At 32.9% G+C, this 17,272-nt stretch overlaps 1 protein-coding gene across 6 annotated transcripts in view; it reads right to left on the bottom strand.

Moving 5' to 3' along the window:
- Positions 1 to 17,272, bottom strand: part of L3MBTL3 (L3MBTL histone methyl-lysine binding protein 3) — a 168,942-nt gene that overhangs the window by 61,086 nt on the left and 90,584 nt on the right. For all 6 annotated transcript variants that reach the window (XM_074187570.1, XM_074187568.1, XM_074187567.1 and 3 more), the window contains 2 exons: positions 5,383 to 5,468; positions 1,856 to 1,966 (listed from right to left, as the gene is read on the bottom strand). In XM_074187570.1, coding sequence (XP_074043671.1) covers positions 1,856 to 1,966; positions 5,383 to 5,468 — 197 coding nt within the window. The remainder of the gene's footprint in view (positions 1 to 1,855; positions 1,967 to 5,382; positions 5,469 to 17,272) is intronic.

Genomic DNA, 17,272 nt, shown 5'->3' with positions numbered 1-17,272 from the left:
TACTCTGAAGTCCAGAGAAAGTACATCAACTTGCCCAAGACCACATGGTTAGTAATAGCAGACTTAGGAGACACAATGGATGAAGTTCTGAGTCTAGAGTCAGGAAAACTACTTTCTGAGTTTAAATCTGGCCTCAGATACTTTCAAGTTCTTTGACCTTGGACAAATTACATAACCCTGTTTGACTCAGTTTCTTAATACATAAAATGAGCTTGAGAAGGAAATGAATAGCAAATGATTCATGTCTCTTTGCCAAGAAAACTCACAGGGTTACAAAGAATCAGACTCAACTGAAAAGAGACAGAACAAGAATAACAAGCTCTGACTAACATTCTTTCCAAGAAGGTCTAAGAGTTATTAAATGCTGTTATCACTCTAGTCATCTCTCCTTACTCAAGTTGCTTAAGGCACCTTCATCAGTCTAATGCCTTTTCTTTTAAAAATCTTAAAAACAAAAGCCATGACTATCCCTACTAACAAAGATGATTGCTAAATGCCTGTTATTTCTTTAGACACTAGAGATTAACTGGGGCGGGGGGGCTGGGAAGAGGGGAAGAAAGCATTGTACTAAGAGTCAGGAGATCCAAAAAGCTAGGCTGTCCTTTGTTACTCTCTGGGCCTCAGTTTCCTCATTTATAAAATGAGATATTTTACGATTCCTCAGATTATGTACATGACAGTAAATACCTGACTTATCTATTATCCTACAAACTGTATTCCTACTAAAAATAATCTGATACTTGGATACACCACTTAGAATTTTCTTGTCTCCAATATAAGTAATTAAGAATTATGATTACTATACTGTAATGAATAAAACAATGTCCTATACTTTTATATAATTTTTTATAGTTTACAAAATGATGAATATTTCATCATGTTCTCAGATCGAGTTTATGAGATTAATGGGGTTAGATATTAATACTCTAATTTTTTAAATGCAGAAACTGAGACACAGATTATATACGTGTATATACATAAATGTGTGCATGCATATGCATGTATTCATATATGCTGGAAAATTAATTTAAGGTGACTACAGGACCAAAATTCCTACTGATTCCTAAGTCAGTATTGAAGATTGTATTGTGATGTACCTGAATACACCTTGAATGAGAAGCAACAAGGAACAGTGGAAAAATTATTAGATTTCGAGACAAAGGAAATCAATGCGAGTGTTAATCATGATGTTACTACTACTCAGAATGTAAACTTGTGGAAGGCAGGGATTATTTAAATTTTCTGTCTCTATATCTCCACTGATCAGCATATTGTCTAACACATAGATGTTTAATTGATTGATATTCTATCTCTGTATGCCTCAATTTTTCTTAAGGAGAAATGGCAGAGTTTGGACTAGAGGGCTAATTTTTAAACTATGATCCTCTCTTATCTGAGAAAAACGACTTTTACATATTCATTTGTTTTTTTTCTCATAAAACATTTTAAAACAAATGTAAATAAAAACCCAAGTTTAAAACAAAATAAAGTCATTTATTTTCTTCTATTTTGGCTCAGGGATATTTTTCTGGAAAGGAAAAGTTTTATATTTATCAAAATGATAAATGTATTTTGCAAAACTTAAAATGCCACATACGTGTAACTCTTTTCTTGTTTCTGTGAACTGAATATTATTGTTATAAACTACCTTCCTACCACACTACTATCATCATCACATACTCATCACTTATTATCACACCAGATATGAAGATAGAAAATCTGTTTTATTATACAAACTAAAGATAAAGAGAGAGTAGTGGGTGAACTTTTAGACTTAATCCCCAGATGCCCCTGCAGTTTGCATATTCCTAGGGTAAGAAAAATTAAAATCAAATTCAAGACAAAAAATACTTACTTTTATTCTGTGCTCATCAGTATCTGCAACAGTGGCTACTCTAATAAACACAGGATTTCTTTTATCTACAATCTCAAATTTCATTTTTTTCTGGAATCCATGTGCTGGTTTCTAAAATAACAGAAGATAATTTTTAATGAAATGTTTAAAAAGCAATTATGTCAGGAAAAATTTTAAACTACAAATCTAATTCAAAAGAAAAAAAAAGTTTAAGTCTTCTTAGCCCAAGTACATTAGCAATAGAATGGGTCTAGATGAGAAAATTAATCAGAATTGGGGAAAGACATATTCAGTTCAGGAAGTAAAAGGTCTATTTTGTAGAAAAGTCCATAGAAACTCCAAATTAACTGTGAAAAAGACATTTTGGCACAAAAACTAGGCATGACTATGAAAACCAGACCTTCATGAAAATTACATTTTCATTTCTTTAATGCAAATATCCAAATTAATCTCTTAGCAGTCAATGGAAAACACCTCATTACCAGAGGCAAGACATGCAGCATAAAGGACTTCAGTTCTTTTGGTCAGGAGCCATCTCATTATGGCATCCGAGTTCCACTGGAAAAAAGCTATCTCTACCTGAAAGAAATTGAAAGCTGCTGCAGACCAAAGTATGCAACAGATCTTTTCTATAACATAGGAATTAAAAGTAAAACTGGAGAAACTGCTGCCTGTGGCATCAGAGGATGAAGAAGGAGAGAATATTCACAGGATCTACATCATTTGCTCCATTGTCCATGAACAAGCAAATCCAGGATGCCAGGATAGTGGATGATAAGCTGAGGCTCACTCTGATCCATTCTGTGGGCTAATGGTAAGATAAACATAGATGTTTTAAAGGTGCTGACAAGTCAAATGACAATGGGGGAAAATGAAATAAAATACTTTTTTTTTTCCTGGAAGAGAAGAAAACCACTAAAGAGAAGGTCACTTTAAGAATTAGCTTTGCAAAAATAGTAGTCAAAGCACTCTTCTCAGGAAGTCAGGCAGCTGATCATTTTATTCCACGTTTATGAGCAAAAGGTAAATAGTCCAAAAAGGAAGAGGGTATCTAGGGATTTTTTTCCCCAAGAAAGCTTCAAAATATCTCAAATCAGGAACCACTCAATTCTGTGTTTCACCCCAGCTTCATCTATCTGTACCTGTATCCACAAATTTTTCATGACAGTGGATACTTATAACATCAACCATAAACAAGTCATCAATATAAATGATAAATGTTAATTTTCTCAACAATCATTTCCTGTTCAATACATTATAATTTAAAATGTTCTAGTATGCAATGAACTAACCTAATCATCAACTATCTAAAAAAGCTGCTACCTATAATATTTCATTCCCTAAGGGTTCTAAATTGCCAAATTGTCACTATAAAAACCTTTTTATATGCCACTTATGTAGATCAGGAATTTTAAAGTTCAAACTTTTCGAGAATTTAAGTGGACTTTAATTCATACTTTCTTCAAAGGTAAGAAAAAAGAAGTAACAAAACAAAAAAGAATTTTTAAACTCTAAAAATATCTGTCTTAAAGTCAAGACTATATAACTTTTACACTTCAATTCATAGTATTTGCTGTTAACTTAATTTCATAAGTAATTCAAACTTACATCATCTGATTTCTCAGACCTTTGTAGATAAGAATCAAATTAAAAGCTGTCACGTGGATAATAAAAATCACAGCTGAAATTAGCACCAAGAGAAAAAAACAGAAAAACTACTGCAATGGTAAAAAAAAATTAGGATAATGATTATAAATCTGAGTAATCTATAAAAGGTTAAATTATGCTCAGTAGCTTAATCTGTTTAAGAAAGCAAAGATATATAATATATACATATGAAAGTTTCCTCATTATTAAAAAATAATTCAAAGGATAAATGTCAATTATTTGGAAAATGTATTCCTGTGGAATACTGATTCCGTGCCAATGCTGAATAAGTGATGGGTTATTCTACAAATTATTCTTTCTTTGGAACTCATAATTGAAAAAACAACCTTCATCTAATAGGATCACACACATACTTAAAAATAAGATTTCTTTGGAAACTTTTATTTTTTTTTACAAAATATGGTATCTTTCCCTTTTATTTCTCTTCCTCTCAGTAAGATATAATTATCACCAAATTTTTTTTTAAAAACTTAGCATCCTAGCAAATCTAAAATGATACCAAAGAAAAGTTCTTTTCCATTTCCTGCAGACTCATGAGCCATATTTTTTTTAGGTTTTTGCAAGGCAAATGGGGTTAAGTGGCTTGCCAAGGCCATACAGCTAGGTAATTATTAAGTGTCTGAGACCGGATTTGAACCCAGGTACTCCTGACTCCAGGGCTGGTGCTTTATCCACTGCGCCACCTAGCCGCCCCATGAACCATATTTTTTAAAAAGACAAAAACAAATACTTTTAACAGATATTTTTTCCTCCTTTTTACTTTGAACTTCTTTGAACTAGGAAAATTTTTGTTCTGCTTGTGGCTAGGGGGAAAAGCAATGCCACAACGTCTCTGTATCTTTCTTCTCACAGTAAACATGTTCACTTACAATTCTAACAGGAGAGAGGCATCCATGTCAAGCTTGAGTCATTCCTCATATCATCAAAAAAGAAACTAGAAATATACTGTAATAAATAGATTCTGCTGCATTTAACTTTATAAATACAATGGACTAAAAGCATTAAAAGAATCATAGTTTAACTTGGTTTATGGCATTTCCACTAAAATTATAGAAAAATAGTTCTGATCAATCAAAAGTCTCTTATTTTACACTGCAAAGGTTTCCAGGAAGTCTAATTAGAAAAATAAACAGCTAATAATACCATTTACTCTAGACTGCTTCTAATGACTTTATGGAAATAGGCTATTTTTTGAATTTTATATATAAACTTAAGCATAAAGCAGATAAAATTGGTGAACCCTTTAATTTAAAAAATCATTTGCTGACTATAAATGACTAATCAAAATTGCATTGAATTTTTTTTACATTTATAAAAATAATTCTGAACTACTCTGTTTGGAAATAGGAATTCTTTAGTTTAACTTTCAAATTATAATTTTTTATTCTGTTCTCTGCCTTCTGTTTTGACTTCTCTAGCATAATCTATTTTGCTCTTTGATTTCATTGTATAAATCTGTCATATGGAACTAAAATATAATATAAAAATGGCTTAAGGAACTTGTTTCCTTATGCATAACTACATATATATGGGTACAATATACATATTTGTAATGGATTTTGCTTTTCTTGCCTTCTTTAATAGGTAAGGAAGGGAGAGGATAGAGGGAGAAAATTTGGAACTGAAAATTAAATAAAACTGAATTTTTCAAAAACCAGACTAACTTTATTTAGATTAATAATTCAAAGTGCCATACAAGGTTGTTTTGATTAACAAATATTAATGTTCCTGATTTGAAAAGCAAAAAAGTTGATGAGAAAGTAATCATTTGTAACTTTCTAGAATTGATTTAGAAAAATTAAAAACTTGTTTTTTCACTAACAAAAATTAAGAGGACACCATAAAATATAGTCACTTACCACTTTAAAGGCCCTTGCAGGAGCAGGCAAAGAATTAGTTTCTTCTAGGTATTTGTCCCAGGAAAAATGTTTCACATTTGGGTAATCTACAAGGAAATTAAAAATAAAAATATATAAATAAAAGATAAATGCAAATAAACAAAATGATGTACAAAATTATTCTTACAATCAGAAAATATTATGATTCCATTTTCACATGATAATCCCAAACAACCTTTAGGATAGGTCACACATGTATGTGATTCCAGATCATCTATATAAATTAAATAGTTCTTTTTCATGCCAACCACTAGATTTTCACCTTCAGAAATTTTAAGTTAAAAATATAAGGATAAATAGCTTTCAATTTTTTAAAAACAGAAAAAACTCACATTAGTCATTTAATAATGACACTTTGTATGTATTATTTAAGTTTTTATATGTCAGTCTATTTCTTTATGCATATCTGTCTTTTCTCCTCAACTCAATTTGAACAACACTGAGGCAGGGACCATTATTCATATCCCACACAATACCTGGCCCATAGCACCCAGCAGTTTGATTAAATAATTAAATCAGCCAAAGATAAGCAAACTCCTGCCCACTGTCAAAAAAATCTATGGGGCCAGTGTGTTGCTTTCAAACAAAAGAAAAAGAAGAAACAACTCTAAGATATCACTTCATATATACCTATATAACATAACAAGAAAGGAAAATGAAAACTTCTGGCAGAGATGTGGAAAAATATGGATGCTAATGTATTCCACTATTGGTTAAGTTGTGAAATAGTTTAACCACTCTGAAGAAAAATTAGGGGTTATAAAGTTGTCCTTTGATCTAGCAACACCACTAACAAGATAAGAGATCAAAGACAAGTGATAAGGAAATATAGGTACAAAAATATTTATAGCAGCTCTTTTTGTGGTGGCAAAGAACTGGAAATTGAGGAGATGCCTGTCATTTTGGGAGTAGTTGGGAAAATTGTGGTATACAACTGTGATAGAATATAATTGTGCTATAAGAAATGATGAAAAGATGCTCTCAGGAAAAGCTGGTAAGATTTATATAACCTGATACAAGGTGAAATGAGCAGAACCAGAAAATCATTTTATATAATAAAAGCAATATTATTACAATTATCTATTGTGAAAGACTTAGCTACTCTGATCAAGGCAATGATCTAAGACAATTCCAAAGGACCCATGATGAGAAATACTACCTCCCAGAGAGAGAACAGATGAATTCTGAATGAAGAAGACTGAAGCATATTTTTCTCTTTTTTTATGTTTCCTACTTTTTATGAATTTTAGCAACATAGTTAATATGCAAATGTTTTGTATGACTCCAAATGTATAATCAATATATTGCTTGCCTATTCATTGGGTGGATGTGGTGGGGCATGAGAGAGGGACAAAATTTGGAATTCAAAAATTTTGTGAAAGGTTGTTAAAAATAAATTAATGAATTAAAAAACTTAGGAAGTTCTTTCTACAAATGTAAAGGACTGCGTGTAGGAATCAATCATTCAATCTATCAGAAAGTATGTTTTATGCTTCTCTCAAATGATAGATACTATGAAAACAAAGACAAAAGTAAAAATTATCCTACTTCTCAAAGAGCTTACCTTCTAATGTAAGAGAGAATATGTGTGTATGTAGATATAAATATAGACAGATAAGTAGATTTAGCTATCTACATGCATTTACCTATCCATATACAAAACAGATACAAAATAACACTGGAGGAAAACAGAGGAGCAGCTGGGGAAAGACCACATGAAGAAAGTGGTATTTGATCTACCTTAAAGAAAAGGAAGATTTCCAAAAAGCAAAAGTGATGAGGGTAAGCATTCTATGTCAAAGTAAAGTCATAAAGATCAGAGACAGGGCATCACATGTGAGGACTAAGAAGGCCAGTTTAATTGTGTGGAGAGGGGTGATGTGTAATAAGTCTGGATAGAATAAAGCAGATTTTAAAGACATAAATGTCAAAGAAGATTATCTATTTGATTTTTTTTCTATGTAAAGAGATACAGTCAAATCTTTGCTTTAGGAAAATCAGTGTGGCAATTGTGTGGAGGGGAAACTGGAGTAAAAAAAGACTTGAAGCAGAGATATCAATTAGGATAATACTGAACTCACCTAGATGAGGGTCTGACCTAGAGTGGTGGCTGTCTAAATTGTGAGAAAGGGATATTTCAGAGAAATTCTGAGGAGAGGGAAATGACTACATATCCACAAATAGCAGTATATGAGGAATAAGTAAAACTGACTTGAGGCCAATATCAAGGCTGAAAAGCTGAATGACTATAAAGATGTAGCAAATTTAACAGAAATAGAGAAGTTCAAATGAAGGGTGGTTTGGGAGAAAAGATGAATTTAGGATACAGAATCATAGAACTGAAGCTGGATGAGGGCTCTTAGGTCATCTAGTCCAAATTTGCCATTTTACACATGAGAAAACCATGTTACAGGAAGTAAAGAGAAAAGTAGGTGCTATTAAATATCTGAGATGGAGCTTGAACTTAGGACTTTCTGACTCCAAGCACGGCACTCTATTCAATATGCTATCTAGCTACCTGAAAAAACATTTGAGTTTGAAATCCCTGATGTGACATCTAGTTTGAAGGGCACATAGTGATGCAAGATGTAGGATAAGTGAGAGGACAGGACTCGATGTATATAGATCTGTACAGTTATAAGTATTATCAATGACAAAAAAAAGTTTTGGGGTTGATGAGATCACCAAGTAAGACAGTAGAGAAAAGAGGAAAGATAAACAGAGGGAATGTACATCCAAGGAAAGTCAATGTAAGCCAGGATGGAGGGAAAGGGAAGGTAATAGAAGGGAAAAGTTATGTGGGCTTATAACCACATGATCTCAACTGTCGAGTCATAGGACACACCTGGATCCAGCTCATAGTTTTCTGGGCACTTTGCCCTCCTGAATATATGTGTCTCCTATTCTAGTTGCATGCTAGTTTGTTAGATATGTGGTTGTTATAAATAAATTTTATGAGAAATGGTTCCCTGGGTAACGAAGTGCCCAAGGATTCTAAATGAAATACTAAAGCAGCCAAAAGAAGCCCTAAGAAAACAACCACTTACTATGACAGTAATGAAAATGACTATAACAGCTTTAAACAAAGTAAAAACATAGGTCCTAAGCTGACAAATACTGCTGTCAACATTTTGTAATATGGCCATGAAAGACTTCAAGTAGTTGAACCCTTGAGAAGCATTATATCTAAGAGAAGTAGTTGTTCTGATATGATTGCAGTCACCATCACACAGTGAACAAAAATGAATAATAATGATGATGATAGTTATCATTTCTGTAGCACTTTAAAGGTTCAGAAAATGTTTATGTTGTCCCATATGACCCTAAAACAACCCCGTGCTATTATTATCTTCTTTTCATAGTAGAAGAAATTGAGGTTAACTTTCGCAGGGTCAAATGGATAATTAAGGGCATGAGAAATGATTTGAAATCTGGTGAAAACTTCCTGACTCCAAGGTCAGCACTTTCTCCCAATATCATGTAGCTGCCCTATCATTTGTATACACAGTCCACTTTTCTCCAGTATTAGACTGTGAGCTACTGAGGAAGTCTGATTTTTATATTTCTTTTTATCTCCAACACATAACATGCTGTCTGGAACATCATTGGAACTTAATAAATACTTGCAATGTTGAATTCTGTAGAAAATGAGTATATGTTTAATTAAGTATACTGTAATCAAGATTAATGGAGACCAAAATGATGAAGGAATATTAATGAACTTCTCAGTATACGAAAATAATAAATGGATAGGAAAAGTTATTCCTCATACAATGAATGTGGTTAGAAACCTAAAGGGGGAAACAAAGAATCTGTCTAAGGTTATTAAGTACCTGCTCTGATTGGTATATAAGGGACCTTCAAGTGGCAGGAATATGCTCTGGATTAAAACAGTCATGAGAGGGAAGAGAGACATTTGATCAGAAAATTTAAGATCAAAGATCATATCACTGATGTGAATAAAATGCCAATAAAAGGTAGTAGGGTATATTTACTCTACATTACAGACTATTAGAACTATAAGGGATCTTAGAAGTCTTCTAAGCGAACCCCCACCTCCAATTTTACAAGTGAAAAAAACCAAGAACTTAGTTTCCAAAATCATGGAGACCTGAGCTTTACAATAAACTTTGTAACGATAAGGATGGTGCTTACCTAAACTTGTTTATTTCTTCCATGGAACAGCAAAAAAGTCTTTAAAGTACACACATAATAATTATTTGCTGAATGAATAAATAACTAATGAGATTAAGCAACTTGTCCAAGTTTACTTGACTGGTAGTCTAATGCTCTTCTCATGATAATGGACTATCCCAAAGCAATTATTGAAAACTTTTTATTCATTTCTGTTTCTGAATATATCACTTTCCTGAATCCTACCAATTGAGTTATCCCCTATAATAAAGAATAAAATCTTAAAAGGAGTGAAGGGAGGAAAGAAGTTCAGTAAAACCAATCGAGATATCAACTGAGTCTGACAAAGTATGAATGGTTCCACATCCAGAATTCCACACCTCTACATATATTTTCTCAACTTTTCTCCAGGCTCAAGTCTAGTCATTTTTTTTTTAGGTTTTTGCAAGGCAAATGGGGTTAAGTGGCTTGCCCAAGGCCACACAGCTAGGTAATTATTAAGTGTCTGAGACCGGATTTGAACCTAGGTACTCCTGACTCCATGGCTGGTGCTTTATCCACTATGCCACCTAGCCACCCCAAGTCTAGTCATTTCAATGACCCAGTACTCTTTATTTCATTTTTTTTATTTTGTTGCAGTCATTGTGTCATTGTAGTCATTAATGACACTGTGCCCCATGACATAAGTGCCCTTTGATATAAATCTTCTCATGCTTCCCTAATTATTTGTAGTAACCATTTCTAATTGGTAAAGAAATATTCCATTACATTCAAGTACCAAATTTTGATCAGTCATTTCCTAATAAAAGGCATCTTAGATTTCAGTTCTTTGTTACCACAAGGTGTTGCTATAAATAGTACATATATTTCTGACCTTTCTTTCTGTCTTTGTCCTTCAGCTTGCCTAGCAGAGGGAGCTCTGCTAGGACCTCAAAGGGATGAAAATTTGAGAAACTTTGAAAGAAAATTGTCTTTTTAAAACTGTTAAACCAAGAAATCCAAACTATGAATAGCAATATAGAAAAATTCTTCAGTTACTAAAAATTATCGAAACAAAACAACTGAGGATCTACTTCACTTCCATCAGATTGACAAAGTGGATTATTGCCCCTCACTAAAAAAGAAAATGACAAATGTTGGAGAGGCTTTGGGAAAACAGGAACATGAATGTCTTCATGATGGAACAATGAAAAGATTCAGGGCTTCTGTAACTTTACTGTAAAAGTAATTTGGAACCATATCCCAAAAAGTAAGAACTCAATCCAGCAATACCACTAGTAAACCAACACCCCAAAGAGTTCAAAGAAAGGATCCACATGCACAAAAATACTAACAGCATCTCTTTTTGTATTTGCAAGATATAGAAATTAAGGGGGGTACTTATCAATTGGATAATGGCTGAATAAACTATGGTATACAAATGCAAAGGAATACTATTGTGTCAAAAGAAATAATGAAAGGATTTTTTTTCACAAAGACCTCAGAGAATTTGTATAATCTGATGCAGAATGAAGTGAGCAGAGCCAGAACAATGCTTGCATTGATAATATCCGAAAGAAAAAAAAAAGGCAAACAAAACTTGAAAAGCTTGAGTGCTCTAATCCATTCATAATTCCAGAGGATGAATCATATTAACCACCTTCTGACAGAAGTAAAAGTTTCAGGGCACAGTAGGGGTCAGAAGCAACATTTGAATCCATTTGGCATACTGTTTCAGGTATGTAGATTAAGTTATCTATTTATTTTAGATATTATATCCTTGTCGAAAAATTATATGTGATACAAATATTTTCCTCAAGTCAGCCAGTTCCTCTTCCTACTCTAGTTGCATTTATTTTACTTGTATGAAAGCTTTTCAAACTTATATCATGAAAATTTTGTATTTAACCTTTAATGATTTTTTCCTATTTTTAATGACTATTCTCAAAGCATGTATACACTGTGATAAAATGGCACAGACTCTTTTTTTTGGATATCTCTCAATAGGAATAAAAAGTACAGAGCAGAGATTCATACAGAGGCAAGAGCATTGGACCTATTAAAAGATGGAAGATAAGCAAAAGATACAGTTCTAATTCCTAACTCTGACACTAAAGCTACATGCCTTATAGGAATTTACAAAATAAGGTACCTTGCACTTACAGTTAGAGGACTTGATACCTACATTCAAATTCTTGCTCTGTTTCTTACTATCTATATGACCTTAGATAAGTCATTTAACATTTCTTCCAGCTCTAAATCTAAAGTCCTCTTAAGGGTTATATAGCTATTTTCTATTTTTATCTCTGTCTTGAAAAGAAGGTACATTTACCAAACCTGAAGAGATGATACAAAGTTGGAAAGGATGGCTAGCATGCTAGGGTGAAAATCAAACTTGATAGGGCATAATGACAAGCTGCTATATTTTTAGAAGGACAAACTCCAAAGGTTCCAAGTGAGGCTGATCAGCACAGTGAAGGCTAGAGGAATTAGGGTTATTTAGGGAGAAAAAAAGTAATCAATAGAGAAATGGGAGCCATCTTTAAATGATAAACTAGCTACCACACAATAATTTCTGTGGAGTTACTATGTAGTAGATGAATTGAATTTGTATAATTTGGCCTAAGAAGGCAGAAGCAGGCAACAAGGTGGGTATTTCTGTTCAGGTATGAGTTGGAAGAAATAATCTCTGCATCCCATGCCAACTTCTTGACTCTCAGAAGATAAAAGAAAGTTTAGTCATTTGGGCACAATGGCCAATAGTGTCAGAATTTATTGAGCACTCAAAGATGGCTGAGTAGCTTTCTAAGGCAATCAGAAAAGACTGACTTAGCACTGATTGCAGAGGAAAGCAACATCACTAGCTTAGTACAACATTGCATTTATACCTAAAGAATCCTTAAATGAACAGTAATGATGTTCAATGGAGAAGACAGTAAAGACATTATTTTTTTTTTAGTCCTCTTAATATTTTCTATCCTTCTGATCATAGTTCTCTCCAGAATGAATGGGGGTTAAAGAAATAAAAATGAGAAGTATATAACTTCATTAACCTCCATTGGATAATAAAAAGGACAGAGTGTATAAGGAGATGACTTCTATCACCTTGAGTCCTGTTCTTTCTCTTGTCTATGGCAGTTCTATTATTGTAAAGATAAATATCTGGGGGTTTTAGGCTTACAATTCAGGCTTCAGTACAGCTCTGCAATTATGACTCTTGATTTCTTTTGAAATTACTACTACATATTAAGATAAAACCAGAGTGTCCTTTTAAAAGTTCAATTAATTCAAAATGGTTCTTTGAGATCATTATCTTTATATTTCTGATGATGAAGAAATTGTAATTAAGTAGCAAATTGTCCTTTTTACATTTAAACTATGTGGAAGAGGATTAGATTTATTCCCTTCAGTTCCAGGGAGAAGCACTAAGAGCAATGGGAACAAGTGGCAGAAGCAAATTTAGACCTGATATCAGGAAGAATTTCTTAACAATTGGGGTTGTCCTGTAGTGGAGAGGGATACTTTATGAGGTGTTAGGCTCTTTTTTTTTTTACCACTTAAAAATTAAACTTGAGAGCTTGAAGTTTAAGAAGATAAAGAAGAGCATGAAAACAACCAGTAGGGTAATATATAATTCGGTTTTTTTTTTAGATTTTTGCAAGGTAAATGGGGTTAAGTGGCTTGCCCAAGGCCATACAGCTAGGTAATTATTAAGTGTCTGAGACTGGATTTGAACCCAGATACTCCTGACTCCAGAGCCGGTGCTTTATCCACTGCACCACCTAGCCACCCCATAATACATAATTCTAAAAAGGTTAATGTGGTAAAATTTAGCAGAAGAAGAGACCATGGAATATGATATTAAAGAAGCAGAGACCATGGAATATGATATTCTGGAAGGTAAAAGGGCTAGGGTGACAACTAGAATAACCTACCCAGTAAAGTTGAGCATAATTCTTCAGAAGAATGGGGAAAATTATGTCACATAAGAAACATGCAAGGAAAAGATTTCACAGGGGAAAATGGGGAAATTGGGAGGGAAATGCTTGAACATCATTCACATCTAAATTCATTCAAAAAGATGTAAAATAAACACACATACAAATATACATAGTTGGTAGCAAATATATCTTACCCTACAGGGAAGGGGAGAGGGAGTAAGAGAAAAAGGGTTGGGGGGGGTGCGATAAAAAGGAAGGCATATTTTAAAAAGGCAGTAATCAGAAACAAAACAATACTTTAGAGGAGAGAAAAGATAAAAAGAGAGAAAAAAGGCTCAACAGAAGAAAATAGGATAGAGGAAAATGCAACATTATAAATCATAACTGTGAATGTGAATAGGATGAACTCAATCATAAAACTGAAGTAGACAGATTAGAAACCAAAATCCAGCAATATGTTGTTTACAAAGAAATACACTTGAAACAGATACACACAGAGTTCAAATAAGGAGCTGGAGTAGAATCTATTATACTTCAGCTGATGTAAACAAGGCAGCAATAGCAATCATGATCATAGAAAAAAAATCAAAAACAAATCTAATTAAAAGGGATAAGCAAAGTTTCACTAAAATGCACCACAGACAATAAAGTAATATAAATATTAAACATTTATGCATCAAATGATAAAACATTCAAATTCTTAAAGGAAAAAGTTAAATGAATTAGAGAAGAAAATAAACAATAAAACTATACTAGTGAGGGACTTAACTTTCTGCTTTCAGAGTTAAACACATCTAACCATAAAATAAAGAGAGGAGGCAAGGAGATAAATAGAAGCCTAAGAAAAATTAGAAATGCTAGACCTCTGGGGGAAAAAAATAAATGAGAATAGAAAGAAGTACACTTTCTTTTTCAGCTGTACATAATACCTTCACAAAAATTGCTCATTTATTAGAAGGACATAAAAACCTCGCAAGGAAATTCAGAAAAACAGAAATAGTAGATGTATCCTTTTCACGACATAAGGCAATAAAAACTGTATTAACTGAAAACTAAATAATGTAAACCTAAAGAATGACAAGAATGAGAAAATACTTCAAAATTTGTGGAATGCAGCCAAGCAGTAAATAGGAGAAAATCATATCACTAAATGTATGCATTAATAAAAGAGAGATTAGATCAATGAGATGAGCACATAACCAAAAAACTGTAAATAGAATAAAATAAAAACACCAACTAAACATAAAAATGAAAATTTTGAAATTCAAAAAACAGACTAACAAAATTTTAAGCAAAAATATCATTGAACTAATAAGACAAAACTAGATGTTTTTATTCTTTAAAAGTCAATAAAATAGATAAAACATTGGTTAATTTTAAAAAAAGAAAACCAAATCACTAACATCAAAAATGAAAGGGGTAAATATACTACCAGTGAAGAGAAAAATGAATATTTTGCCCAGTTATATATCAGTGAAATTAACAAACTAAGAAAAGGATAAATATTAAAAATATATAAATTGCCCCAATTTGTAGAGGATGAATGGAATACTTAAATAACTTTGTTAGAAATTGAAATTGAACAAACTATCAATGAAATCCCTTAAGAATCTCCAGGACTACATGCATTTACAAGTGAATTCTACCAAACATTAATGAACTATTAACCTCACTACTATATAAACTACAAGAAAAAGGTAAAGAAATTCCTATCAGATTCCTTTTACGATACAAAAATGGTTTTGATACCTAAAACAAGGAGAGCAAAAAAAAGGAAGAAAACTACAAACTAATTTCCTTAATAAATACTGATGTGAAAATTTAAAATAAAACGAGTCAAGATATTGTAGAACTATGTCATAAAAATCATATGGGATGTAGGCATTTTAGCAGGAATGCAGGGCTCATTCAATATCGGGGAAATTATCAGCATAATTGACCAAATTAAAAAAAAAAAACAAAAAACCATGTGATCATATCAACGGATGCAGAAAAAGTCAATGACAAAATACAATATCCTTCCTATTTTTAAAAAAACACCCAGAAAACATAGGAACCAAAGGAGCATTTTAATAAATGATTAACAGTATTTGTTTAAAACCCAAAAGCAAACATTATTATATTTAACAGATATCACTTTTAAATCTTCCCAATAAGATCAGAGTGAAGCAAGTATGTCCATTATAACCACGATTTTCAATGTAGTTAAAGCAGTAAATCAAGAAAAAGAAACTGAAGGATTAAAAACATGCAATGAGGAAAAGCTATCATTCTTTCCAATTGCCCTGATTTCTATATGGCTACTGGATCCAGATGGCTCTGAAGGAGAAAGTGAGGCTGGTGTCATAACATAGCACCCCCACCCCCTCACTACAATTCATGTGCTTGTCATGACATCACTTCTCGTGCTTGTCATGACATCACTTCTCCTGATGTCATGATCTTCTGAAAGAATGAAAGAAAAACATCCATCATCATTATTATTATAATCATCAACATCATGAAGTGACTAAAAAATGACTGAACTACAATTACAATAATAATAATAACCTTTTGTCCTTCATTTCCGAAGAATACTAAAACATTAGGGAGGTGATACTTTGACAAGCATATGAATTGGATTTGAATGGGGGGGGGGTGGCATACTAAGTCACCAGTCTCACTTTTTGCTCCAGAGCCATCTAGATCCAGTGACCAGATATTAATCAGGACAACTGGAGACAGCCCTGATGCAAGTCAGGATGAAGTAACTTGCCCAAGGTCATACAGCTAGTAAGAGTCAAGGGTTTGAGGCTGGATGTGAACTCCTGTCCTCCCGACTCCAAGGCCAGTGTGCCACCTAGCTATCCTCTGAACAACAAAAGAACTGAGCCAATATTTAATAAAAGTGACAATCCTATCTGCTAATTTATTTATACAGTGCCAGATGAATCAAACTATCAAAAAATTATTTTATAGAACTAGAAAAACCAAACAAAATACATCTGAAAAATAAAAAGATCAAGAATATTAAGGGAATCAGTGAAAAAAATTGTAAAAGAAGGTAGCGTCACAGTAACAAATCACAGTGTTTAACAATTTATCAAGCATACTGGTTAAGAAATAAGAGTGATGATGGGGTGGCTAGGTGGCATTGACAGAGTGGCAGTGGATAGAGCACCAACCCTGGAGTCAGGAGTACCTGAGTTCAAATCCAACCTCAGACACTTAATCATTACCTAGCTGTGTGGCCTTGCACAAGCCACTTAACCCTATTTGCCTTGCAAAAAAAGGAAAAAAAAGAAAGAAGAGTGATGGATCAGTAAAATAGATTAGATACATAATAGACAGTAGCAAATGATCAGAATAATTTAGTTTGCTAAACCACAAAGATCTAAGCTTCTGAGGTAAAAACTCACCTTTTAATAAAAATGGTGATAAAACTGGGAGGCAGTTTGACAGAAACCATATAGGGATCAGATCTTACACCATATATATCAAGATCAGGTCAAAATGGAGAAATGATTCAGACATAAATGGTTTTATTGCAAGTAAATTAGGGAACCACAGAAGAGTTTATGACCAAAAAAGACATAAAGAAAATCAAGGAAAGCTAAATAGATAATTTTGATTATATGGAATTAAAAGGCTTTTGCAGAAACAAAATAAAGCAGCCAAAATGAGAAAGAAAACAGGTAACTGAGGTGTGTGTGTGTGTGGGGGGGTAATTTATAGCAAATTTTTCTGATACAGGCTTCATTTCTCAAATATATAGAGAATTGAATTAGCCTATAAAAATAAGAAACTTTCTCCAGTTG

The sequence above is a fragment of the Macrotis lagotis genome, chromosome 5 (genome assembly GCF_037893015.1).
Source record: "Macrotis lagotis isolate mMagLag1 chromosome 5, bilby.v1.9.chrom.fasta, whole genome shotgun sequence".
Lineage (NCBI taxonomy): Eukaryota > Metazoa > Chordata > Mammalia > Peramelemorphia > Peramelidae > Macrotis > Macrotis lagotis.
Note: the sequence above shows the minus strand (reverse complement) of the source record. Positions and strands in the feature narration are given on the sequence as shown.